The sequence below is a fragment of the Colius striatus genome, chromosome 5 (assembly GCF_028858725.1).
Source record: "Colius striatus isolate bColStr4 chromosome 5, bColStr4.1.hap1, whole genome shotgun sequence".
Classification (NCBI taxonomy): domain Eukaryota; kingdom Metazoa; phylum Chordata; class Aves; order Coliiformes; family Coliidae; genus Colius; species Colius striatus.
Window position 1 is genome coordinate 49011626 of NC_084763.1, and position 27394 is coordinate 49039019.

The 27394-nt window shown below is 40.0% G+C and overlaps 1 protein-coding gene across 6 annotated transcripts in view; it reads right to left on the reverse strand.

The window, feature by feature from the left end:
• Window positions 1-1160: 1160 nt before the first annotated feature.
• SVIL (supervillin) overlaps window positions 1161-27394 on the reverse strand; it is a 63431-nt gene continuing 37197 nt past the window's right edge. For 3 of the 6 annotated variants that reach the window (XM_061996409.1, XM_061996410.1, XM_061996408.1), the window contains 21 exons: window positions 24191-24341; window positions 21520-21609; window positions 21349-21435; window positions 20167-20344; window positions 19729-19901; window positions 18371-18526; window positions 17492-17628; window positions 16853-17000; window positions 16583-16728; window positions 15546-15721; window positions 15286-15430; window positions 14675-14951; window positions 12692-12843; window positions 11473-11578; window positions 10439-10646; window positions 9666-9799; window positions 8805-8960; window positions 8268-8411; window positions 3329-3450; window positions 2250-2405; window positions 1161-2123 (listed from right to left, as the gene is read on the reverse strand). In XM_061996409.1, coding sequence (XP_061852393.1) covers window positions 2037-2123; window positions 2250-2405; window positions 3329-3450; window positions 8268-8411; window positions 8805-8960; window positions 9666-9799; window positions 10439-10646; window positions 11473-11578; window positions 12692-12843; window positions 14675-14951; window positions 15286-15430; window positions 15546-15721; window positions 16583-16728; window positions 16853-17000; window positions 17492-17628; window positions 18371-18526; window positions 19729-19901; window positions 20167-20344; window positions 21349-21435; window positions 21520-21609; window positions 24191-24341 — 3129 coding nt within the window. In that variant the 3' untranslated portion in view covers window positions 1161-2036. Of the gene's footprint in view, window positions 2124-2249; window positions 2406-3328; window positions 3451-8267; window positions 8412-8804; window positions 8961-9665; window positions 9800-10438; window positions 10647-11472; window positions 11579-12223; window positions 12416-12691; window positions 12844-14674; window positions 14952-15285; window positions 15431-15545; window positions 15722-16582; window positions 16729-16852; window positions 17001-17491; window positions 17629-18370; window positions 18527-19728; window positions 19902-20166; window positions 20345-21348; window positions 21436-21519; window positions 21610-24190; window positions 24342-27394 lie in introns of those variants that run through there. The other 3 variants (XM_061996412.1, XM_061996407.1, XM_061996411.1) reach the window with 2 other exon arrangements.

Consider the following 27394-nt stretch of genomic DNA (forward strand, 5'->3'; position numbering starts at 1 on the left):
CTGAACAAACATAAATAAACAAAACTTAATTCCTGCTTGATTTTATCGCCACGGAGGGTGAAAGAGGAAAATGTATGGGTGCAAAAACACTCAGACGAATGCAGCAATGACTTTGGAAACTTCTCAGTGCTTGAAAAAAAACCAACTTGTCACTAGGAAGCCCTGAATTTTCCATCTGATAGTGCATCCCATGCAGAAGGCATAGCTGAGGACCTCTGAGGAGGTGTCAGGCATCTCAGTGTCCCTTTGCTGCAGGCTGTATAAGAAGCATTCTGGCTCTGAATACTGTTACTAACCTTTTTTTTGGGTTACCTAATTTCAGGTTTCAACAAAAACCAGTAATGAAATACTCTGATGCTGACAATTCACCCGTAGTACCTCAGGTCAGGCGAATAACACTTGGCTCTTTCTAAGCTTTCTGTTTACTTACTTAAAGGCTAGATTACAACATTAACCAACCTGTCAAAACAAGATTCATTTTAACCACAGAACAATACTGACTGCACATCTTGATGAAAGCTATACCTCACACATTCAAAGATCCTCCTTCCTTCCCCTGGGCCTAGGGGAAAGGTAAAGGCAGCAACAAGCTCCACTAGAAGTGACCACCTTTTACCCAGGCAGGAGAAAAGTTACACTGGCAGGAATTAAAATGTGAAGTCCATGAGGCTACCAAGAGGGGAACCACTTGAGATGTTAACAGAAACACCAAATGCCTGAAAAACATGCCAAACAATAGCAGATTTGTACTCAATTACTCTATTCAATGTCTAAATTAGCTGAATGAAAACGACGTTGGCTCTGGTGCTTATAGAAAGAACAGACACGATGCCATACTCATTTTCAGTTGGAGTTTTACTGCCAATTGCACAGAGGTTGAAAGGATTTTTTCAAAGTTTTAAAACCAGCACAATAATTTTGGTTTCATGTATAAAACAGGGAAAGCCAAAGGACACAGGAGTTGTGTGACTGTCCCAACTTTCAGCACTAAAGTGTCTCACAATCTAATTTTATTTCTTACACAGATCATTTCCCACATTATCTGCTTCTCAAATTCCAGCTGTATAACACCAGCAGATACCCAAGGTTAAAATACTTTGATAAAATACTGTGTTATGGAAGGTTCCAATGACTTAGTACAAGATTACAGTACGAAATGATGACAAGATAGAGCATCGCTAAGAGTTTATTCGGGAGCTTTTACTTTCGGTTGTTATATCACAAAAGACATGTTTAATGTTTACAACAAGTATTAGAAACTGAGATGTTTTTAATTTCTACTATTACAAAAGTAACATAAGAGACCATTCTAAGCCATCTTCAAAATGCAGACCAATCTTGGTTTGTTTTGTATATAAACTGTACACAAAAAACAAGGCACTATACATTTTTGGATAGTAAAGTATAAAGGTCGAGTCGCATAGTTTCTCAAGAAATCCATGCTATAAATACAAACACTTTGTTCAGTTTAGCACCTGAAGCAGCACTGAGAACAATTCATTAACTATTGCAAAGAGAAACTTTTCAGAATGCGGAGGAGATACATACTGGTGGTCTAGCTACTTCAGTACAAGCAACTGCCATACAGCTACTTCTCTGTAGTTTTGACATGAAAGTCTTGAAAGTGAATATATATTGCATTGTTAAATACATACTTGTTCTATGTGTTTATATAAATATAAATTCTTTGTAATCCACAAACTAACAAAATAACACTTTACAAAGAGAACTTCTTCAAAAACAAAAATGGCAAGTATTGTATATAGCCAAAGGACACCTGCAGCAGTAGCTCAAGAGACTACTGTTTAAGTGCATAGGAGGGCAGAGCTTAAACACGTTACCTTTCAGAGTCAAAACTGAATTCCATTTCCAAAGAGTTCTCTTGGCCTTTTATAATATTACACACCTCCAGATAGGTAGTCACTAGTAACTTCAGATTATCTCTATTTATTTTGTAAATGTGGGGTACAATTCTTCTAAAGGGCATAGAAAGTGAAGACAGACATCCCTTTAGTGCTCACTCAAAGAAACACAACTTAGAAAAGTCCTTTTGCCTTCTTCAGATTGACCTGCTTCCAAGATGGCAGTGCATTGTACTCTTCTCTCGTCATCTCTAATGCAACCTGCAGTTAAAGCAAGAGGATATGCCATTCATAAAAACACTTCTAATCAGCAAAACTGCCAGATGACTTCATGGTATGGTTAGACACAACATGCACAGAGTACCGGTGCCCCTATTCTCTCCTTACCTCAAAGTCTGCATCTGAAAGATAAATTTCAAGCTTCAGTGGATCAACTCCCTCAGGCAGAGGCCTAGCTACGAGGTCTGCTAATGGATACACCGTTTTACACAGCTTGGCCAGCACGTCCTCTACAAGGATTATCTGATTAGAGACATCAGCGTCCTGTAGGGAGGAAAGGAAAAGAGAATTGGATCCCAATGCTGAAAGCACCAGGTGCTCCCATTGCCACCTGCAGACAGTATGGGATCATCCATTACCCGCCTGGACACGTTCCCATGTGACCTGATCTAGGTGAACCTGCTTCTGCAGAGGGGTTGGACCAGATGATCTCTAAAGGTCCCTTCCAGCCCCTACCATTCTATGATTCTATGATCCTGCCCTGCCTGGCTCTGGAGCACACGGCTACACATCCAGCACCCAACTCAGGCCAGTGGCCCTGCCCTGGGACAATGCCACAGCTGAATAAAGGTCTGCACTTAGCCCAAGGACAGACAGTATTCTCAGAATACTTAGTTTCTGCGTCAGCCATGAAGCCAGCATTTTCCACTAAGGATGGCTGGAGAAGACTTGCAAACCAGAAAATGCCATTTGCCTTGAGATGCCCCTTTACTGATGGCTTTTGAAGCACATGAAATTTGACTGATGCTCCACTTCCCAGGTGGAGAAGGCTGTGCTGGACCTCTGGGAGCCAGCTGATCTTTCATAAGGCATTTTACTCCCCTGCACTTCCAGCCTGGAGGACAGACCAGAATTGCATGTTGCTGCTTGTTTCACATGATTGAAACTGTTCTGCTAAACTCTAGCACATGTCTAAGAGATGATTCAGATAATATTTGCCTTTTGTTTGTAACAAAAGAAGAATGTGAGGAGTTACACCAAAATCCAACCAGGAATACCTCAGGTATCCACACTCCAGTCAGAATTTAGCTACATTGTTGTTTTTCTTCTGTGTGGACTCCTGAAGTGTAACTTGTAAATTCAACCTCTGGATTTGGGGACTTGACAGCACAAACAAGCAACATTACTGACAACACAAGACACAACTACTGGCAATAAGAAACAGTCCATGCAATGAAAAGATTTACCATTTCTGTGATCTCTGCGATGTCTTCCCTGTGTTCCCAACTTGGGAACATATTAGTGAAGGTCAGAGGTTCTAGGCCAGCATGAATTAAATAGGATTTTGGGGGCTTCTTTACATTTTTTCCTAAAACCAGTCAAAATAAATTTGGAAAAAAAGAAAGGAAAAAGAGTTACCAACAGCACCATATTTTACAATATCACCCACCATCCAAAGCTAACTTGTAAGCATGTTTAATTGATCCTTTCCTGAAAAGCTGAAGTAATTTAAGGCAGTAGTGATAAATTTCACCAGGATTTTTTTTAATGTAGTATGGCACCCTTTAACATGTTTTTCAGTGTTCTTAAATCTGCCTTTTACTGTATCTGATGACAAAGATCAAACCATATATGCTGAAAATTCTCTTCCCCCCCAGTTACTTCCTAACCCAATGTTTTTCTTATCTTACAAAAATAAAGTAGAGTAAGCAGAGTGTGATGGTCTGCAATTAGCCAAATTCAGGCAAATGAAGCCTTCTGGTGTGATCAGCAGAAGTGTCCTGCCAGCAGCAAATCAAGATTAAGCTTGGCAGTTTAAGTGAGAATGTTTAAGATGTTCTTAACGTGGAATACTGAGGTCTAACATCATAGGTTTTTGTTGTTATAAATTCAAAGGAATGAGATCTGAAAGTTAACAGAGGTATTGCAATAGCTGCATGGCAATGACTGATGATTTTCAAAGACAGTCTTGCTGCTTTAAAACCCACACGTGTGCACGCTGTGTCGGACACAGACATAACTCTGCCCAGGAGTGAGGCCATATCAGATTAAATGGCTAAAGTCATTATACCAAGTATTGGTAGAAAAAGGCTCTGTTGACTGAACAATTTAATTCCCTCAAGACTCAAAAGCACTGATCAGCTCCACATATTATTGGAAAGAAGTGGAGAGGGAGTTGGGGGCTGTGAGAAGCTCTCATTCCAAAAAATATCATGCCCTTATCTTACTTGGATTCAAACTCAGTCTAACCAAATCTTTCTTCCAGATAGGTAAGGGAAAAACAGAAGATGTTGTAAAATCCAGAATGAGGTGAAACTAACAGAGCAACTTGACATCACCTCACTTCTGCCTGATAGAGAACTTCTGGAGAGAGTCCAGCGGAGGGCTACCAAGATGATCAGGGGACTGGAACATGGCTCTCATGAGGGAAGGCTGCAAGACCTGGGGCTGTTCAGCCTGGAGAAGAGAAGACTGAGGGGTAATCGTGTCAATGCTTATAAATACCTAAAGGGTGGGTGTTGAGAGGATGGAATGAGTCTTTTTTCTGTGATGCCCAGTGACACAACAAGCAGGGTAATGGGCACAAGCTGGAATGAAAAAGTTCCATTGGAACATGAGGAAAAACTTCTTTCCTGTTCAGATGAGGGAGCCCTGGCACAGGCTGCCCAGGGAGGATGTGGAGTCTCCTTCTCTGGAGGTTTTCAAACCTGCCTGAAAACGTTCCTGTGTGACCTGGTCTAGGTGAACTTGCTTTAGGAGGAGGTTGGGCTGGATGATCTCTAGAGGTCTCTTCCAACCTCCCACCATTCTGTGATTCTGTGGCTGTAGCTTCCCTAAAAATTGCTTCTTGCAAAATTCTGTTGTTCCCTCCATGCAACCTCAGAGCATTTTTAATGCACTAAGATTTGCTCCACAGCATACAAAGCCATTACAGAAGACCCTGTTTTATACTGCAGTCCCTACCTGCACTAGATGCCTGTAGGCTGTCAGGCAGGAGGGTCTAAAAGAACACGGCCCCCTCCTCTCCTTTGCTGAGGAGCAGCAGAGGGAAGTGCTGCTCTCACCAGCCTGTGTTGATGCAGTGGGGGTCCTTGGCTGGGCCTCTGGGCTCTGACTGCTCTACAAACCAGAGTGGTACTGGCTTGGCTCTGCATCAGGTAGTGGAAGCAAACCGATCAGAGAGAATATGTTCACCTAAAAACCGATACTAGAGATCAAAGCTCTGTAAATGGTCCAACAAAAGTATTAGAATGTGAGTGCTTCAACTACACAATTAGGTAAGAGATTTATCATTTAAAGCCTTCTCTTCCATATATTTTCACTGTGGTGTATGTGTTCATTCTACTAGGAACGACTCAACAAGCACTTCAAAATTCTGCATTTAAAAAAAAAGCTGTGAATCTGCTCTAGTTGTGCTGCTCTACTCTCAGTAATTCAGACAAGAAATAAAAGGAGAGTGGCATTTGCTAATGTTCCAGTACAGGTAAGATGTGTTTGTATGTAAGTGAAGAAACATTTTAATTGCATGAACTCTGTCCTCAGCACAAGCTGATCTCCTCACTAAGAATCACTGAAGGGCAAACGAGATTCTTCCCTCTCCTAGCAGTCTGCAGCTCAGCTCTCCAGACTGCTGGTTTACAGAATCACAGAATCTTAAGGGTTGGAAGGGACCTTGAAAGATCATCTAGTCCAAACCCCCCTGCCAGAGCAGGACCACCTAGCAGATAAAACTGCAGAAAAACTTTCAAGACATTTTGACAAGTTTAAGATTTATGGACAAGGAGAACTGCTATGTGTATTCAGTGGATGTCCAGAGCTGCTAATCAATGTTTCATGCTATCATGTAGTTTAATACTACAAGCCAGGACAAGAAAAAAAAAGCCCCAAAACAGAGGAGGGAGACACATAGATGAAGAAAGAAATGGGGATAGAAAAATAAAGCATTTTAATGCTTCTGATTCCTCAGCTATAGTCTGGTAGTCAAAATAATTGCAGCAGCATTAGTATCTCCTGAAATTCAATTTTCCCACCTTGATAAGTAACAACACACAAGAGCTGATCAGCTCTGACAGCTTGATGCAATGAAATTCTGAAGTGGTTGTCAGAATCCCAGATGGCAAAAGTGACCAAGCTTTCCCTGCAAGAGGACATGGTTTGCACCAATTAACCTCTAGTAACAGTGGGAAATTGCTCTGAACAGCATAGTCTGAACTGTAAAAAACTGCTAAAGAAGTTCACATCAATCAGCTTTAGCATTCAAACAGTATAAGTAGAATGGGCCTTTAAAAAACTTGCTCTGTATCTATCCAACCACACAGCACAAAGCTCTTGAGAACTCATGAGCCCACGACAAAATGGGTAAAAGCCACCACTGCTGCAAAGTCATGACCAGAGGCAAAGAGAGCACTCAGCAAAAAACCCTGTCCTATGATACATATGCTAAACTTCAGACCCTGGAGGAGTCACTGAAGAGCTTTCCACTGTGCATGAAACTTGGATGCAGCAAATTCAAACCCATGCAGAAGGCATTTATACTTTTTCCCATCATTGAACTTGAAGTTCAAGAAATCCAGAAATGTATCCAAAGCTCAGCATGTGTATCTGATTCCATCTCTGTTTGGGGCCAGAAAACATGATTTTCATTACCAGATTACAGCACTGCATAAGGAACACTGAGACTGGAATCTTCCGTCTCTCTCAGTAGCCTGCTGAGCAACTCTGGGCACTTCATTGCATGGGGCTCTGTTCCTCTGTGCTGACATTCACTTCTGCTGTGAAGCACATTGTATGAAATGTTTTCAAAGAAAAGCATCTTATCACTTCTCCTGGCTTGCAAAAGAGTGGGGGTGGTAGAGAACATGTAACTAGCCTCTTCTTTAGGAATACAGCAGATTTTGCCAAAGACTTTTCCAATTACTGCCCCATCTCTAGCACTCTGTTCCTAAGCAAATGCTGCTGTTTGGCAGGGCAGTGCAAGGGAAACCAGAGGATGAACCACACAGAGCAATAATGAAGCCCAACAAAAGTCACATTTCAGTGTCTCCAGTACTGGTTTTCAGCTCTCTCCTGCCAGATGTTACCACCTCCCCCAGTGACATGAGACAACTGAGTAGAAACACAACACTTGTTCCTATTGGATCTGCAGATTGTGAGGGAGAGACTGGTTTATCCTCTTAAAAGTGGAATCCAACTAGGGTATCTCTTTCCCTCCTAAAATACACAAATATCTACAGGAGAAGATGACAGTTGTCACCAGCTGTGTCGCAAGTACTAAAGTTGATTTGCTACAGAAGAAATGAGTGGCATCACAAGGCCTGGAGGTCTGTAAATCTTCCTTGCAAGAGGACACAGTTGGCACCAGTTAAGACCTAGTGACTTTTTCATAGCGGGAAACTGCTCTAAACTAACAGAACACGGTGTTACTCATGTCTGCTTTCTGAATGGTTATCCCTCCACCTTTCTTTATTCATCCTCCATCAGAAGACACCAGGTCTACTCCCAACCTCACAATAACCTCAGACCAAGTGAGAGAAAAGCATGATGGTGTCTCAAGGAAACTCTGCTAGTGCAGAAAATAATCTTGTCACTGTCTTATGTGATCATTAAAATAATCTTACATGACCATAGACTGCAGCTTGAATCACTGAACACTGAGTGGCAGTAACTCTTGTCTTGTAGGAATGAGCAGAGACCCTCAGGCTCTGTGAACTGCCATTTCCAATGGTCACTTGTTTCTACATGAGACTTGTTCTACATCTGCAAAGTCTTTCCACCTTCCCCACTAAATCAAAACCCAGTCACACCAGCAAACAGTATCTTTGGTCAGTCTTTTGGTGCAGAAGCTTATGAAATCTGAGAGGAGCCAGACAGAAAGCATTTGGGTTTAAGAGGCTGCGTTCTTAGAATTCACTTTTAGGGATCTGATGTCTGAACTGTTTTCCCACAGTGATGGCACAGAAGAGAAGGAAAACCTTTCCTCCAAGAAATGAGTCCGTAGAGTATCTTGGCAATTTGGGAAGAATGCCATCACTAAACAAATGGTTTGCTAAGAAAGAGTGGAGAATGTATCTTCAAATATACTGATGTTTATGGATACTTCTCAGGTAGCACCTGAGTGCTCTTCAGCTGGGGACAGTGAGGCATGGGAAGGTATGCACAGAACAGCCAGGCACAGCAATCTGTTACCTTTGCAGTACTGGAGCACTGTCTCCATGGCGCATTTCCTGTCTGTAGCCCACCTGATTCGCGCTGATCCAGCGATTTTGTTTTCCACAGGCCACCAGCCTTGCCACAGGTACACTTCATGGTGATTGTCAACAAGGAACAGTGCTATGTAGTCAAAAAGTAACAAATCCACCATCAGCCACTACGTAGTTCTTTAAATCCCCAAAACAACCCCAGTCTTATATTGTCAGCATCAGGACAGGATCTTTTCAAAGCTTACCAACCCCTTTTGTTATTCATCCAGATGAATCTCAGATTCTCTGACACAAACAATATGTTTTCATAGCAAGTTTGGGGGATACACATATGTTTGATTAGTTCTCAGCATCTTTATCACAGAAAAATCACTGTTACTGCTTAATGTTGTACAAGCATCACATGCACACATTATCCTGTGACAAATCAACTTACTAGTGATTATAGTTACTGAATCACTGCCCAGTGCAGGATATAGTTATCTGTATTTTTCTGGTTACTTAAATATTTCAAAGCACATACCTGGCTGTGGGGCAGTATAAAGATCCTCTTGCAAGAATGGCATGGAATTGATGACTGCAGGGTCTCTGGAAGGGTAAACGTACTCAGTGGCTGAGAATTCTCCTGAAGAACTACTGAGGCCAAACAGGCGGGGGGTGAAATTAAACTTTCCAGGATCTTTAAAGAATTAAAATTAAGAAGATTTTCAACAGAAAATGCCAGAGATAAATAAGAAAAAAGGTAAAAAAATGAAAACATTTAAACAAACCAACTTTTAGAGTAACCACAGAGTTATCTGTTTTTTTTTTTTACAAATTCAAGAAAGATGACCAGATGTCTTGAGGGACTAACAACAGCTGCAAAGAACTTGAGCTAAAAAGCTGTCTGCCATCAGTTTGAATGGGATATTGGCTAGTTCCTATCAGCCATTTCATGCCATTTCATAACTGGCTGCTTTGCAGCTTAAGTGAAGCAAGCCCATCGTAGAGTTCACTTTTAAGCTGACAAATTTTCCACTTGGTAAATCAATCCCCCTGCTACCTTTGTTGGCAGTTACAAAGCAAAGACTGGACAGGAATGCATGCAGAACTGCCTGCTAAATCCCTTCAGAAGAGAAGCAAAATACATTGGTAACAGCGTTAACTGTTGCTCTGTGCTGCATGAATACGGAGGGGCTGCAGGAGGGGGAGAGAACAAAATGAAACACTTCATTTTCCAGCAACTTCTAGAAGAGTATTACTTAAATGAGTATATTTTTGGAAGCACCTCTCTGAAGAGATCATCTCAATTCCAGGAAGTTCTTAAAAAGTTTTACATTAAATCTCACAGTACCATAAGAGCAGTAAAGTAAAACGAGTGCCAAATCCAGCAATGTGGTTCTACCTTGCAACATGCAATCATAGGCCTTTCGATCTCTCCTTCCCAATGCGTCCCAGAATCCCAAGGGCTCTGAACCTTCATCACATTCATGTATGGTCACCTTGCTGCTGCTGTGCAGCCCTGCCTCCAGCGGACACCTACAACACACAGAGACAGAGTGAACCCAGCTTTCCTGCTCACGACACAGCTGACACAAACCTGCTGGCCACTTGCATTATCAGAACCCCAAAACAACCTATAGGCTTCTTGTATGCTTCGTATCACCATAGGCTTTTTGAAACTTATGACAAAACTGATCAATAAACAAGACAGGGAATTTCAACAACCATTCTCATAGCGTTTCTGATCATGCACCCAGAATGGAGGAGGTGCTTGCATGAGCTCTCACTGCCTGCTTTGGTAACTACTGCTGTCCTCCTTGCCTGCTTTCCCAAACACATTTCCTCTTCTTTACACACAAGGCTTGATTCTAATCCTATCAAACAGAATTTAGTTTCCTATTCAGATACTAAGCATCTCCCTCTAAATGGAGACTGGTTTCTTGCAACTGGAATTAGTACAGTAGGAAGTATAAGTGCATTTGACCTTAACTGAAAGTGATTACAGACTTCCCCACTCCACCAAAACAAGGACCCATCACTCCTCCTCCTTACCACTCATGCACATGCTGCAGTTCAACTCAGAGGACAGCTTTATTTACTTCAACTTTTCTTTGAGGCAGAATATTTTAAGTGAAGCCTGTATAAACATCTCCAAAATATAGGTCAGACACTCACTGTTCTTTTATTTTATTGGCTGCTGTTCTTCCTACATCCTTGGTGTGAGACTGTGCTTTGCAGCCATGCCACAGGTAGATAAGAGCTTTACTTATATTGAGGACAATCATGGATGTCCGGGAGCGCAGGCTGCTGCAGTGACATGCTACTTCAAGTAAGTTTCCTTCACTGGGAACTTCTCCTCGCACGCAATACAGCCTCCAGTCACCTGGAGCAGACAGGAACAGGGCAGCAGTATTATACAGTCACATGGGATTGAAAATTCAAGACCTTTGCTCTGGAACAGCTCTGTTCTGTTCTCATATTGAGTGTATTTCACATATCACATGTCTATATCGTCACAGAATAAACTAGCTAAGCAACAGGTTTGCCTAACAATACTTGAAAAACCCTGTTGCAGAAAAGATGCCTTCTGAAACCTTGCTCCAAGTGTTAAGAGATGAAAAGCTTAACAGAGAAGAAGAGTTAAGTTTCTGCTCTGTTTCTTATGGAACAAAACAGAAACAAATACAGTATTCCTTGCATTCATCTTCTCTTCCCCTGTTCACCTAAGGCAGAGGAGGTCACACTCAGATGTGAGCCAAACACGTCCGAGCTACACCTGCATGGAAATTTTCCTTCCTCAACTGCAGCATTCAAGGAATATGTTGCAAAACGTAATGAAAAACAGAAGCTTAGAGTTCTCCTTGGAGCAGGAGAACTGCTCATAAAAATACTCTTTTTACCCAGACTATGTAGAAAAGAACAGCTTTTAAAGCAAACGGGTACTTTGCTTAATTAAAAAACAACTAGAACAATTTATATGGATATCAGTACAATTAAGTCAGTTTGCTCTAGGGGTGACAAAATCCATTCTATGCTCTAAGATGAAGCAAACTACCTTGAAACAAAGTGTTACAAAGCTGTCTCATGGGTTTCATGGCATTCCTTTCTCTCTTTTCTACAGAGTATGGTACTTGAGCCTGAATTCAAAGCCTTTCGTAACAGGTAAAAAAGGATTTTGGAGCAGAAGCTCTTAACTAACAGTAATTTACTTTGTGCATTTTCTTCTTCCTCTTCCCTTCTTCCAGCATGCACAATCATCCCTCCTTGGAAGCACTGCAGGAAGCATGGCGGTTCTTTCCCTTGAAGCACTTGTACCTGCAAATTGAAAGCACCACTCTTCATTAAAAAATGAAGCCAGTATACAGACTCAGGAAAACTAGTCTCTATGGATCATTAAAAGTTATATAGTTCCAGCCACCCAGGAAGGTGGCTTTCCTTCTACTTTACAACTGCTGACTATTGTTTAAATTACCATATATATATCAGCATGAAATGGGTTTCATATTAAAGGAAACCTCTAGCTGGAATCCAAGAATCAAGAGTTTCAGAGGATAAGGAACACCAAATAAGATTTAAGTAAGTTTAAACTAACCATGATTTGAATTCTTTACAAGACTGGGACATCTTGCCTGGTGTTCTTTGGAACTGTTATGGAGATAATGTAGGAACTGAAGTAGGTTCAATAAAACTGGTTTATTAAGATGCATATTCTTTGCTCATTGACCATTGCACTGTGATTATGAAACAGAATCCCACACTCTCGATCAAGTGTATTGATGTATCTTCTCTATGAAAACCTGTCATACTGGTCCTGTCTATGCTGACATTAAAAAAACCAATTACAGCATTATCAAGGTACAGAAACTAACTTTAAATCTTTCATCTTGTATGCTGCAAACAGTCAAGCCCACCTAAACAGAGCTAGCCTGTCCTCTGTTTGAGCTTCAAACCACAGTTGCTAGAATCTGTACAGAACAAGGCAATTTAAGATGTAATTACAGAGTAAACAGGTGGAAAATTGCCAATGTATTTTCATGCCTTGGCCTGGCAGAAGGTGCTTCCCCTGTTCTCAGCGAGAGGAAGACAGTCCTATTATCTGAACGTGCACTTGAAGTGAAGGCACAAATGTGTTTAACCATGCTTCACCTATTCCTGCAAGGAGAGAAGAGAAGAGAAAATCTTCTTCATTCTCAGAAATACCATATTTGCAAGTGGAATTTGTTAATGACAATCCATAAAGAAGCTTTTGTGTCTCTGGAAGTTGGAATAAAGCCAAAAGTAATTTTGAAGTCTGGGTATTTGTACTGTCAAGAACACCTTTACAGAAAGAAAGGAGGTAAAACAGAAAATAAACCCACATTTACTGTTAGTGGCTACTTGGGCAGCAAGTCTTACCAGGACTGCTGCCTAGGTCTGTAGGAAGCTCACCTGTGCTCCTCTCTCTTCATCAAGTTCCACTGTCATCAGTGCCGAGGTCCCCTTCTCACTCACTGTGGAGTGTCTTCCTTGCCAAAAGAAATACACGCATTTCTCTTTTCCAACAGCCCTTACTTGTTGCTCTCCCTTTTGCCTGCTTCCAACTGCAAAACAAAAAGCACATGTTGAAGAAAGCACTCTGGCTATAGGTTTAAACAGCACGTGGTTTAATCTCATCTGCCAGCTCAGCAGTATCCCAGCCAGAACAGGAAAGATAAAACGTCCAGTTGGAGGAACATTAGGTCTCTAAGCCAGTATATCCCCACATAAAGTTGGCATTATCTAGTCAGATGGATGTAAGCCGACAGACAGAGATGCCTGTGTTGGCCAGAGAAAGAGTTGTAGAAAGAAGTGGTGCTATCTGGAGAAAAAGAACTGACATTACTTGAGCCAATTTTGCATGTGAAATGGTATGTCCAGTCATGTTACCAGAAGAGTCCATTATGGCTCATTTTCCACGACACACTGTTCTTTGGCAGCAGGCGAGTAGCTGGCTGCTGAGTGGTACTGGAAACAGCAACAGTTGAGAAAAGCTACAGGCACTAAAAAAAGCCCTTCTTGGTACAATGATGTTAGAAAGGAAAACTACAGAGCAAAAGAACACCAAGGCAGTATTCTGTAGCCATAAAAAAGTACAGGATTAAGTAAGCTTTATTAATGAATTCAGTATTTCATGTTGGTCTGGAGAGTGGGTTAGCAGTAAATTTTTTTAAGAATCAGTATTTAGTTGTTACAATGAGCAACTCATGTTTACAGCAAGTGAAATTCAACACTCCAATGGAGTTATGGAATATTTGACTTTTTCCACTGAATACTGAAAAAGCAGATATAATTAAATCAAAGCTTTTAAAATACTCTGAGAGCTTTAAATCAGACTCTTAAAAAATACTAAAACTTCTCAATTTTGCAGTGCTGAGCAGCATCCAACTGAAACACTTAGGAGAAAATGTCCTGTTTTTCTCAAGCTGAAAATACTCAAACTCCTAGTCACTTCTAAAATTTATGGGTTTCACTCTTATCTGTACATTCAGCCCATAAAAGTACTGCTCCCTACATAAAAACTTACTCTCTTTTGGAGAGATGGAATATCATTTCCATCCAACTGGACGAGGAGTCTGTTTACAGTTCAGTATTACTGTTACTCACTTCTCCTAAGACTTACAAACTTGTGTATTTTTCTTGGATTTGCCAGTATCTGAACTCAACAATCCTGAAAAGGATCTACCTACATTTTTTGGCTAACAGCTGTAGAGCTGTTATACTGCTTTCAACCAATTCTAGTACTTTCTCATTTGGAACAATCGTTTATAGACTATTTCCATTTTACTTACCACAAAAGCCATCTATTCCTAGCTCAAGGCCAGAAAGGAGAGTTTCAATGAGCACGCTGAGCTGACTGATTCTTAACATTTTACCTGCTGCTCTCAGGCTCTTTGCTGGCCAGAAACAGCAAAAGGGACAGCAAGGGCGATGAGTTGGCAAGGGCTTTCCTGTCATTGTGACTGTTCACCACCACCCAGCAAAGGCTTTTCCTTCTTGCTACACCTGTCTCTCTTGTAAGACATTTAGGACCACTATCATTGGTTCAGCTGCCTAATTATTTTGGTGTTAAGCTGTAGGCACAATTCTGGCTTAAGGAGCTGTCCTGTGAATAGATAAGACATTACTGTTGGATAAAAAGAGAAACAGACACTACTACATTTGTTGTATGAAAAATAACTACAGATTGTTTGTGTTTTAATGCTTTCTTTGAAACAAACTAAAAGAATAAGTTCTATTTCTTGATGGCCTAGGAAGGCTAAGTTACCATTTCTAACTTTTAAAACAGTTTCACATCCAAGGAAGTCTTGGACTGGATCTCACCACTAACAGCAGCAGTTTTAGCTGCATTTCTCCATGTTTCAGCAGGATGAAACGGAGCAATTGTTCACTAACCTGTAGTGCTCACCATGTACTTCCACTTCACCACATAAGTGTCTCCCTCATGGAACTGCCCTATGCTTTGCTTAGGCAGTCTGCTATAATCAAATTCCAAGATGTGCCAGACATCCACAGATGCAGTGATAATTTCAAACTGCCTCCCATCTTCTCCTTCTACAAGTCCATAGCCCCGGCCAATATTCATTCCATCCAAGACTGTTCCTACAGAAGTTTGGGGCACAGCTACCATTAGCATGACATCATACGGCTTGGAATCAGATCTGGATTCTTCCTGTCAAAAAACACAGAAGAGATCTCTTTGAGCATAGCTTTTTTCTTCTTATCCCACCGCTCCACTCAAACAGTCCAATTCCTGCGTATTTCACTACTTTGATGTTTTGTCATCATTTGGTGCCTTATCCAAATCACCTTGTCAGTGTTCATTGAGCTGCTCAGCACTAACATAAAGCAACTCTGTGGGCTCACTGCAGGTGCTGATTTTCTGATCCCTAGGTCAAAGTGTGCAAGATAAAGAAAGTGCTGTGGATCCTTGAGAACAAGCTTCCCTGGATTTCATCCCAGCTATGTCACTAGGCTGAAATAACTAGTGTGATTATAACATGCACCTTATGGTGAAGGGACTCATTAGAATTCTTCTCATTGAGTTTCTTCAGCTCTGTCCAATCCAGAAATTTTTCTTTGAACAGTATGGTCTCATTATGTTCTGTGAGTCTGCCAAACACAGCCCAGTCTGGTCGTCCTTGGCCCTTTCTGTACAGGGTAACAAAAGAAACAAAATCAAATTAAACACTGTGATAAAAAGGCAAGAAAACTAAGCTTCTGGAATGAGATCAAACTTGATACCTGGGTATCAAACTTTCCATACCTGGGGATGAGGTGATTGCATTCTCCTGGGTCCAGAGGATTTATGTCACAATTGGAGTAGTCAAAGGTACCATTCCACAAGTGTTTTGCCAGCTGGAATGCCACTTTTCTTTGTGCTAAAGTAACTTCCTTTCCATGCCATACATATACTTCACTGCCAAAATCAAACACCAGTACCTAAAAATCAAACCAAAACAAAACCAATCCTCCCATTAGGTTAAGTGACACCCTGATCCTCCAGTTCCTTGGTGCTGCAAACTGATAGCATGTTGAACACAAACTCCTCCAAACACCTGAGTTTCTGCAGTGGCATTGTCAATTCAAGTAACGTCCCGCAATGCACGTAAAGGCAGGACAGTGGCCTGCACTGCGGTGTTTCACTGTTGAGGATGCCTGGAGGCAAGTATAGGGAATGCTATGAGGTGTATCTTTAGGTAGTAGTCAGGTCACTAGCAGATTGGACAGCTCTATATTACTAAACCCCCGATTCTGCTGCATGGCTGATGGCAGCCCAGTTACAGCAGCTTTCACTGACACTCAGGACGCTTCGCCCTGCAGCTGGGGACAGCCACAGTGTGGGAAACCACTCAAACAGCCCACAACTGCAGTGCCTTCAAGCAAATGCACTGCAGCTTTAGTTAGAAATCTGCTCTCATTTCTACTTAGATGGATGAAATGGTTGTTGGAAAGGGAAAAGTCTCCTAAGTATAGAAATAAAACGCTTGAAAGGGAAAACAGCTTTTTGTTTGGATTTGTTTTTCCAAAGTGGTACCTGTTGTGCACTTCATGACTTTGGAGTGAGCCACTGTTGACAAAACGACTTACATTTCCTTAAATAGCATCTCAACTTTAAAGATAACATGATCTAATTTCTTGAGACCTGCAGCAGGGCCTAGGCAGTAAAGCATTCAGAAGCTTTTCAGAAACACTGAGGACTCAATTTACAGTAAGCCTCTCCAGGAGCATTCACAGTTACCAAAAGCCATTCTCAGCTGTATATTCCTGCACTTACCACAGGAGCAGTAAGTGGCACAATACCTCTTTTGGTTGCAGGAGGGTACATTTTGGCACCTTTCCCCAGTAGTCATCCTCAGGAATGAGTTTATCCTCTACGAGGCGGTAAATGCAATTTGTTTCTATTATTGCCGCTTCATACATTTCATCTTCTTCAGGACTTCCAGCAGCTTAAAGAAAAGATTGGCATAAATCATAACAAAATTTAACATCCAACTACCTTTACTAAAGAGAATAGACTCAACTATTTTACTGTGGTAAAACATCAGATACTGTAACTGTAAGAATGCTTACACTGGTAATTTGTCTGTCCACCAAGGAGTTTCCAGAAGTCTTTGGCTGCATGGGTATGGGTATTTATTCCTTCTTCTATAGTCTGTATATAAGAAGCTCTACAGCCAAGTTCCCTCTTTGTCTGAATTAAAGTTGCAAGTTCCGAAGCCTAAGAGATTAACAGTTATCTGAACAGGATTGTTTAAGTCTTTGGAATACTTGTGCATATCTTGTTCAGGGAGAAGGTGAAAGTAGATATGATATAATAGAGTAAATAACAGGAGAAATTATTGTTATTTGTTGCATTAAACAGACACTAGAGAAAATGTTAAAGAAATGCATTAATTCTCTCATTTGCCGTAAAACAAGACTTGATCTTCATGAATATGGGAATAAAAAGGACATCCTGCAATTCAGTCTATTTTTTGTTTGAGTGTAAATCTGTTTCCTGAGGATATCCTCTTTTCTCTTGCAGCTTCACAACCTACACACTCCCACATCAGCTTTCATTCAGTGCACAGCCTAAAACATTTACAGGAATCCTGTATTTCTACCTGTCACCGACTATCAGTTACGTGCCACTTTCTGAGACAACTGGCACATCAGAAATATATGCTGTGACAGCCTAAAAATAAATAAGAAACCCCAACCAGTGCTAACCTTTGCTTTTTCTATGACATTTGCAAACTCTCCTATCCATAAGAAACAGAGATGGGGAGTTAATAACAGGAAACAGTCTCCGCTGTTGAGCGACGAGGCTCTTGGTTCAACTAATCTTGTTTGAACATGTCTTCTTCCTAAAGAGAAAACAAAGCTAATTATATTCCTTTGACTACTGCTATCAAATGCCAAGATCTAATTTGTTTTGAATGAAATACAAACAATCCCAGCACATTTATCAAAATACATGGAAACAGACTGTTAAAGAATAATTAAATGACTACTACTGTGGAAAAAAGGTTTACTCATAGGAAGCAAAAAAACTCCCCTGTTGCCTCCTATCAACTAATCTTTCTATTATTTCCTGTTCTTGCTTTAACAACTTTGTGTCCTTCTGGAAAGAAATGAATTCAATAAATGGCAGACAGCAGCCAAATCACAGAATCTTCCACATTTGCTTAAGTGAAGCTATGGCATGGTTTTATTGGGCTGTAAAACATTTTAAGAATTTTACCTTTCCCCAAAAAGTAGCTTTTGTTTTGTAGAATCAGCTACATTACTACACACAGTAAGGGGAAGTGGAGTAAGAAGACTGACATGTCACTTCCAAGTTATACTGAGCGCTGGAAGAATAGGAGAGTTCAAAAGTTTCCACAGGAGATGGCTACAATTCCTGAAATAGTTTATTTTTTCTTTGGAAAACACACAACAAAACCTCTTTGTAAGCTTCTGCATTTGTCACACTTCCCATTCTTTAAGGTTTTGGACCCAAATCTCAGGCCGGAGATTTAGAACAAGCTAAGCACCAACTGTGGTAGCAACTCCCATATGTTACCATCAGCTTATCGTGTAGGGAAAGTAAAAGCTGTCCTAGCATACCTTTAATTTGCAGCAGCATTAGCTTCTTGTATGGCACAGCACTGTTGTTAGAGTTTTGCTCTGTTAGATTCACACTCCGCAGACTAACGTTGCTGAAGTTCTCTTTGCTTGCCAGGCCAGCAAGTGCTACTTCTGAGAAATTTGAGTTTGTAGACACTTGTACACAAAAAGAAATTGGAGAAAAAAAAACCACACAAAGGGGCAAAAGAAAGAACAAAATTACAAAAAAAAATATGGTTATTGTCTTAAAAATAATAACTTCCCCCCATTACTTCCAGTTTTCCTCCTTCTCAACAGAAACGGCAGAAGCAGGTTGAACTCAGATTAACTGCTAGCCCAAAAGCTTTGTAGGTTTAGTAGTATCTACATTTCTAGACATCATCCAAGAGTAGACAAACTGCCAGTGTCAGAACTATGTTATTTGGCAGAATTACAGACTTTGCTAGAAACATGTTTTACCCAGTGTTTTGTAAAGCACTGTGTAGATCTTCAGTGCTTTACAATTGATTAAAGACAGCAGAGTGGCCAAGGCTAATTACTGAAATTCTCTTCAAATTTGTCTCAGCCAGTGTGATGCAACAGCCATGTTTTCCTGTAAACTTAAAGCCTAAATTCTTGGCTACCTTTGCTTATTTCTCAATCAAAGATGAAGCACTTTTTGAATTTACAACTCAGGCAAATGCTTCTCATCAAATGGCAACAAAGCATTGCACACATAATTAGTGTTGGCATCAATACAGACAACATTTAAAGATGATCTCTATTTAAATTATAATGAGGAAAAACTTGTGCCCAAAAGGGTCAAGTGGCTTCAAAAACCTTTGAATAAACCTTATAATAATGTCTCTTGCTGTTTGTCTGGTTGTCAGGAGAAAACGTTGTCACAAGTAAAACACAAAGCCCTTCCACAGGGCACTGATCCTTTAATGGGAATTAATCTTTTGGAGTCAAGAAGGCTAATTCCAGCTTTTGAGAGAAAACTCAGACCTAAAATTAAGATCAATGTACCTAACCAAAAGTTTCCCTCTTGTCAGCTCTCCCCCTCAGCATAACGTAACTCTCAATTTACTTTCCTTTCTCTTCTGTCCTCACCCTGCAGGCACGGTGGCACTCTGTCTGCACAAGGTGACTGTGCTGAAAATAACTCAACCTGCACACAGAAGGCAGCTGTATGCATCTTTCCTTGGGGAAAGCCACATGTGCCCTTTATAAGACCTCCTAGATGGTCTACATTCAACCTTTTGCCTCTCATAGAATATGTCCAATTCCTTCAGTTGTAGTTTTGGTGGTGGAATATTTTCTTTCATTTAATTAAAATAGCATGACAGTGTATTGTACAAATCATCTTGTTAACTTACTTTTTTCTACTTTCATCCGCTTTGACTCCATGAAGGCAACATTCAGTCTTTGTTCAGTGTATTCATGGAGAATATCTTCTCTTGCTGCCAGCATTTTCAGGGGGTTTCTTGAGGACTGAACTCTGCGTGTAGGCCTAACTGCACGTTTGTGCTCTGCTACAGAAGATATTAACCTGAAAGGCAAGCAGTGTTTATCATCATCAGCTCATTTTCCTAGTCAGGGTCATCAAACAACAAGAGATTTGCTTTCATTTTGGATGTGACATCCATTAGGAAGTTAGGACCAGTTCCCTGATTTCAGCAACATGTAGAAGTAATGGAGGTGCCCAGTACTAAGGTATCTACAGGGTAACTTAAAGCTGAACATTTTGATCACCACCCCTATGTCTGTATTCATAACAATGGTAAAAAAACCCACCCAAACTCAATAGCTCTTACTTTGGTGCGTAGGGATCAAAGATGGCATCAAAGTCCTCATCAAGGTCCAAAGGCACAGAGGAGGAAGGGAAATCCACACGGCGGTAAAATTTGGAAAACGTTTCATCATCATCCAGCTTCATCACCTCTTTCACAGATTTTCCTGTAACTGTCAGCACTGTCTCTTGCATCCCAGCAACTGCAGGAAAAAAAACACCACCTCACTCAACAAATCATCATACTAGAGTTTTCAACTCTAGAAAAAGTAAACATGGCTTGTTTGGTAGCGGTGAGGGTGGGGGTTTTGGGATGGTGGTATTTTGGGGTTTTTTTTAGTGGTTTGGTGGGGTTTTTTTTTCCTCAAACTGATGGAATTTGAGGAAGAGATGGTAGAAGAGTCTGTTGGAGAAGAATGATAACAATAGACTGTAATACAGATTGCTGCATATGAGCAGCAGTGAAATTGGCTTGGAAATATGGTTGAATAAAAAGTCAGGAACTATCAAAAATGAGTTGTTTTGGCAACATGACATAAGCATTTTATAGTCTTGCATATTCCATTCTTCCTTTGGAAAGACCTACAAGAGGAAAAGTGACTACTTCAGACTAGCGAGAATGGCATAATCACTACCCTATGCTGGTGCCTCCTCTGCTGAAAGGTGAATCTGTTTAAGGTATTTGACTCTGCAAATTACAAAAGGATTTTTGTCTTATACATAGAGGCAGAGAACTCTGTCCAGCTTCATAGGTAGCCAACAGGCCGTACAAGGAAGCTGTGTGAGCTCGTAGGGAGCGTCAGCTTTCAAAAACACAGGAAGGTAAATGAATTATGTTTGGGAGTAGCTTAGTGTCCCATCTTGATTTTGGTAAGGTTAAACTGCAATTTAAACTGCTTCACTGTATATTGCAATATGGTTCAGACTGGCTGTCTGGTTTAAGAAATTCTGCTCAAGAATGTGTACATCATGTGTACGAAAGATGAGAGTCATTTTGGCATTTGTGATTTATTCTATTGTACATGTGTAATATAACAGCATAAGGCTTTTTGTCAAAATTTAACAGACTGAATCACAAAAACTGTCATCAGTATGTGCAATCTGAACAAAGAAATATTTACTTTTACCAGACATTTTAACAAAGTAATTTAAGTGATATACTGAAGTTGGAGAGTGGATACATTGCCATCTGTGTTACTCTACAAACCTTTGTTATTCAGCCTTCCCAAGAACGACTCCAGCTTGTCAAGCTTCATATCTGATTCTAATTGCATGTCAGGCCTGGCTTCAATCTCTAGGCAAATCAGAAAGTAAAAACTTGTTAAGTGACAGGAAGTAAAAAATGCCTAAATGTATTTCAGCCATTTTTATTCCTTACCTTCCAAGGGCTTTGTCACTGGAGTGGTAGACTTCTGCCGGTTACTGAAAGGAGATGCTACTGGTGTTAGTGCGCTTGGGGAAGCCAGACCTGCATAACAACAGAGAACATAGGAAATGCATTCCTGGGTCAGACATGTTTCCAACAGTGATGACAGGGGAAGCTATTTAGGGAAAGCAAACGAGGCTGTCCACTTGCTACAGTCCCTCACGCTTCCCCAGACCTGACAACTGTTGTCTTAGGGATGGCAGAGTACATTGCTCTGGCCTGCTTCTTAAATCACAATGGCCTCAGAAACCATCCCACTCATAAGAACAAAGCTTTGTTTCCAAGTGTCTGCAAGCAAGATAACACGAGATCCACACCTTCTCTTGAATATAGTAATTTCGTTTGTTTTCAAGGTAGCAGCAGCTCACTTGGTCTTCACATTTTGGACTCCAGGTCTACCACAAGCAGTATTGTAAAAACATGCAACTGTTCTGAACAAAAACAGGATACTACCAAGATCTTGGCTCCTTCACTACCACCACCCCTCACCTCTCTTTTACCATTTAAACTCATCTCTACTAATAGACATAGCAGGATGCATCTGACATGTGAATGCTGTCCCTGGATTAAGCAGTAATTCTTGGGCTCTGTTGTGTTTTTAAGAACATGTGGAAATGAAAGTCAGTGTCCCCACCATATCAAGCAGTACTCCCTCCTTTTCAATAACTATCATAAAGCAATTAATTCTGGACTCAGTGGATAAAATAAGATGACTTTTGTTTAATTCTTTTCATGTGAATCTATGTTTCCCCAGTAAGAGAAATAGTATTCTACAGGTTTCATGGTTTTTGTTAGGTATAAAAGCATACTGGAGCAAAGAATTGCATCTATTACCTCTTGTTGCCTGGACTTTTAAACAAACGTTTAAACTTTCCTCTAGTAACTATTTTCCATTCAGCCATAGCTTACTAACTAGTAAGCCATATCAATTTAAGCCTTTAGCTATTTTGATCAGACTAAACTGATATTGTGTTCTGAGAATACATACTAATCACCTTTCCACTATTTTTACTGCAACTCCTAGCAAGTCATAATTATCAAACACCAAGACAGATTTAGAATATAATTGAGCAGCTTTTCCACAAACATTTTTTCCCCTGTTACCTAAGGGACTCAAAATTGCAGCAGATTTTAGTTCAACTGATAAAGCCTTCATCAAGACGTACTTGAGAGGTCACAGCTCTTAAGCAGCTCTCCCAGGACTTAATCCACAAGACCACACTGAGAAGAGATATTAGTAAAGGATCATCTTCCAATGAGGACTGGAAAAATTTTCTTCCATAAGAAGAAATTAAAAATACAGCATCTGTGTACATGTATATTACAATGATTTAATTTTGCATTGCTTCCTCATCATCTCTTAAACTCATCATGATAATTTATTCTTTTAGGCAACAAAAATAACACACACCTGAATAAAATCTCACTTAGGCTACTTTTATTGATGTCACTGTCACTGGATTACCTTGTATCTTTCAAGGTATTTTTCTTTGCTCATTAAGAAGCACAAATGCTATCATCTTCTACTCCTTTCAAAAAACACTTTATTGGGCAAGAAAAAGAAAATAATCTCAAAAAGCAGTCTGTGAACAACTGAACACTTTTTTTTTTGGCTACCCTCCAAAACATGTTGGTCATTAACCACTGACCACTGATGTTTCTAGCAGCAAAATAATGTAACCAGCAGCTAAAATAGACTACTAATAGATGTAGTTCCTAATACCATATATCTATCTATCTGCCACAGAATGTGTCTTGGATTGCAATGGGAGTTACTTCTTGTTACAATACTGTCCTCACTCCACAATGATGTTTTGGATGGTTATCATTTAACCCATGGTTCATTGTTGTTGTGTTAATAAGCAAGTTCTTGTAACTAAACAATTTAGTATTCATCAATCACAAGAGACCAGTTTAGGTGCCTTTCTCCCAAATCTATCATCTTCCCAGGCATATTGCATGAGCAGCCTTATTTGTACCATGTACAGCCTTCAGAGACTCTGATCCACTTCAGAAGAATGATTGCATCTGGAAACAGTGACTGAATTCAAGAGATCCCCAAAAATGTCAACATTGTCCCCTTGCCATTTCTACTCCCTGGTTCCATGCAGAAATCTGTTCAGTGGTTTATTCAGTCAAACACAACACTTCAAGTTGTTGTCCAAAACAACATCCACAAAAATAACACATTTGCTAAATATTCCCAGTGATCCCAGCAGTGGGGAAAGTGCCAGCAATAGCAAGGTCTAGGTTTCACAACTTTCTATAGACAGTGCACATGGGTTTTCAAAGGAAGAATAAATAAGAAAGAATAATCTAACTGTGTCTTCTGGGTTCCATTAGAAGGGAAAACAAAATATATGACCATTCAAATGATTGACTCTCACCAGACAGATCTCAGTAATAACTGGATGATAGTGCAACACTGCAGAACAAAATGGATCAGTACCAACAGCCACAAGAAGCTACAGCAGATGGCATCATGACAAGATACGCAGTTGAAGATAAACAGTCCTCCTCTTGCTAAACATGGATACTGTTTCTGCATAGCTTTAGCTTGACTTTATTTTGACTAGACAGATAAGCAGTGGCTTGTTTATATTAGGATCATTTCATCACTGACCTTTTTTTACCATTCGGCCAGCTACAGTGAACTGCGTGGAGTCATTGGCTGCTCCTTTACCCTTGGACTTCCAGGCTTCTTCTCGAGCTGTAATCAAGTGTTTCCTTTCTTCAATGGTCATCTGACTTTCCTGGTTATCTGTCAGTCTCTGCTTTTTTGGGGGGAAAGAGAGAAAATGATGTTACAAAACACCCCATAAACTGACTAGGATGTAGTAAAGGACTGGCTGAACATTTCAACTGCTAGCTGTAGAGGGAAGAGAATAGGAGAACGAGCTACTAAAGTCAAGTCACAGACACAGCTTAGTGACCCTCACAAGCTTCACTGCCTTGCTTCTCCATTGCACTGTGAAAACAAGGTTCTGGTCTGTGTTCTTTGACCTTTTCTTTGAAACTACCAGTCAAGGCAAATGGCATCCCTCTAGGCAAATCAAATCATTTACTCTGTATATGACATAATTTTCCAGACCTCAATCTTTTGAAGCAGGACTTGCTTCACTAGTAAGATCACTAAACTGACTTTCAGCAAACGTTTTCAAGTGTGAAAATCTGCAGGTGGCACAGGGAATAACAATGAAGTGTAACCTCAGTTTGTGATTTCTGAATCCCTCTTACAGCAACTCAATTCTCCAGTCAGAATGAGTAGCCTTATCTGTCCAGAGGCTGCTCACTTTAGTTCCTATGTCAGCGTGCTCTACTGAATGTTTTTCCAATGACTGTGATCATCTTAGGGGTTGTTTGTTTTTTTTTAAGGTCACACTCAGCTTTCGCTGCTTGCTTTAGAGAGTAGTAGCCAACAAGTTGAGTAATTAGAAGCAGATAAGAGCACTAAGTATCTTAGTGCCCTCCTTGTGAAAGGATCAATGATGGTATATGAAACAGGAAAGGAAAGAAACTGAATTTACATACTCTGCTTTAGTTAGGTCAGTCCAAAGAAACATTGCTCAGTGCACTTATCTTTAAAAAGTAGCAACATTTCATGGATTATACTACATAGAAACCAAGTATAGAAGTATTTTTAGTGCATGGGACTGTCAGCTCTCGAATTACTTCCAAGTTGTATGGCATTTGTGCAAAACTGAGCTGCTAGAATTAAAAAAAACACATGAAAAACTAAAGCTTTATCCCAGCTCTAGCTCATACAAGCAGAGGGGGGAAATGAAAAAGGATCCAAAAGCTTGTGAGCATAAATAAACACTCTTTTCTGTTTCAACACACAAGGATAAGATATAAACATTAGATATTTGTATTTATTTTCTTAAAAACAAATGGGCTAAATAAATAAGTCACTTTACCTAGAAACTCTTGTGACTGCAGAAGACATACCAAAATAGAGATTTCGTAACTCTCAGCATTTACCAGCTGAGAGATGGTAAATAATAATCAGTCAGAAAAGCAAAGACAAGCCAAGAAGTGGCTTGTGCAAGGACTAGGCCATGAGAGCCCTCCACTCCTTCCTCTGGCTCCACGTAACTCTGCAGCCTTCTGCAGCAATGCTTGCTCTCAGTTTATTAGGAAAGACAGCTGTGCAGCCAGACACTACGACTGCAAGTCATGATAATCAAGATAAAATTCTGATTTTTCACTAGAACTCCAAAACAGTTTTGTTCAGTCTATTCAATACTGTTTCCTCCTCTGCAAAAGCACCTGAATGCTTTAAATAAAAATGCTGGAAGTAATCAGTTCACTTCCTCCAATCTCTAGCCATTTCTGTGTCCGAAAAGGCAGGCACCTCTAGGATGAACAGCTGGTAGAGAAAAACCCACAGCAATATAATCAAGGAAATCTTGGCAGGAAATCAACATACACCTAATGAAACCACAAAGTGAAATTTCATACTCAAATAGTTTTAACTTTGCAAGGACGCCAACTTCAATTACAGTATCGAGGGCAAATGAGGGAAAGGCAGGAAGAAGTAGAGTCATATGGATTCTTTCATACTTTTGTTTTGTTTTTATAAGTGTAAGGGCCTAATTTTTAATTTTGTCTCCAGCAAGTACCCAAAGCTCCAATCTGTGTAGTTACTTGAAATTCTGAAGAGACAGACCTTGAATGTGTACGTGTTAAAACACTATGCACGTACATCGTGAGAAAGATTGTGTGTCATTCTGGAACCTTGTCAAAGGACAAGAGAGAGTAAGTAGTTGTCTAATGGTAGTTACAAATGTTTTTTATTTGAGTTTTTTTGTGGTTTTTCTTTTTTTTTAAATGGAAGATGTCAAGCTGCTCTATTGGACAAAATATCCTTGGAGTCCTAAAAAAAAGTCAGTCTAGATATGTATGTTACTCAGAGAAATCCCATATGAGATCTCCTTCCCAATGCACAAAGACTCCCCACTTTACTAATAAACAAACAGAAAAGAGTTATAAGCTGAACTGACAAATCAAAAGTATATACAGAGCTTAAAAGAAAGAATTCTTTTCTATAGCTGGAAAACTAACATGAGCCAGCATAATCATCAAAAGAAATTTCAGAACAAATACACCTGGTAATTTGAAGTAGTTTAGAAAGCTTTCACAATTGCCAAATGACACCAATTATGAAGGAATAAGTTGGTCAGAGTTGATTAACATTTTGACTGGGAGAAAATATGGCACAAAGGTAAAACTCAACAAGCTTTTAAGTGCAAATTTTATCTCCAAGTTAAAAATAATTAAAAACATTGAATAAGAAAAAAAACCCCTCAAATTTGTAGTTATGACATTTTGATAAGGGCAATGAAAGACTCCAATAAAAAAACAAAACAAGAATGATTTTACTGTATCAGAAATAAACAAAAGCTTAGGAAAACCACAGCTCAATGTTGCCTTTCCATTAAAAAAAATCAGTGAAATATCCTAATTGGTTATGAAAAGATACATCCATTTGTTGATTGATATCGCTTGTTTCAGACCAATGATAAATTCCTAAGATGAAGTGCAGCAGAAAAAGGGTCAGCATGAAATAACTGGGATAGGAGATGCCCCAAACTTGAGCAGTCATTAAAAAAAAAGAAAGACACCTTTGAAAATGAGACAATGTATACAACTCATAAAACTCAGATGAGGACAATATTTAGAAGCAGAACTAAAGCTTCTAAGTGCAGGTTCCAGTGTTGTTCCAGATACTCATGGGAAGACTGCTGTAAGACAATCAATAAAGAATCAAAGCAGAGGCACGTAATTAATGCCATTCCACATGGCATTATGGAAAACAGGTTTAATC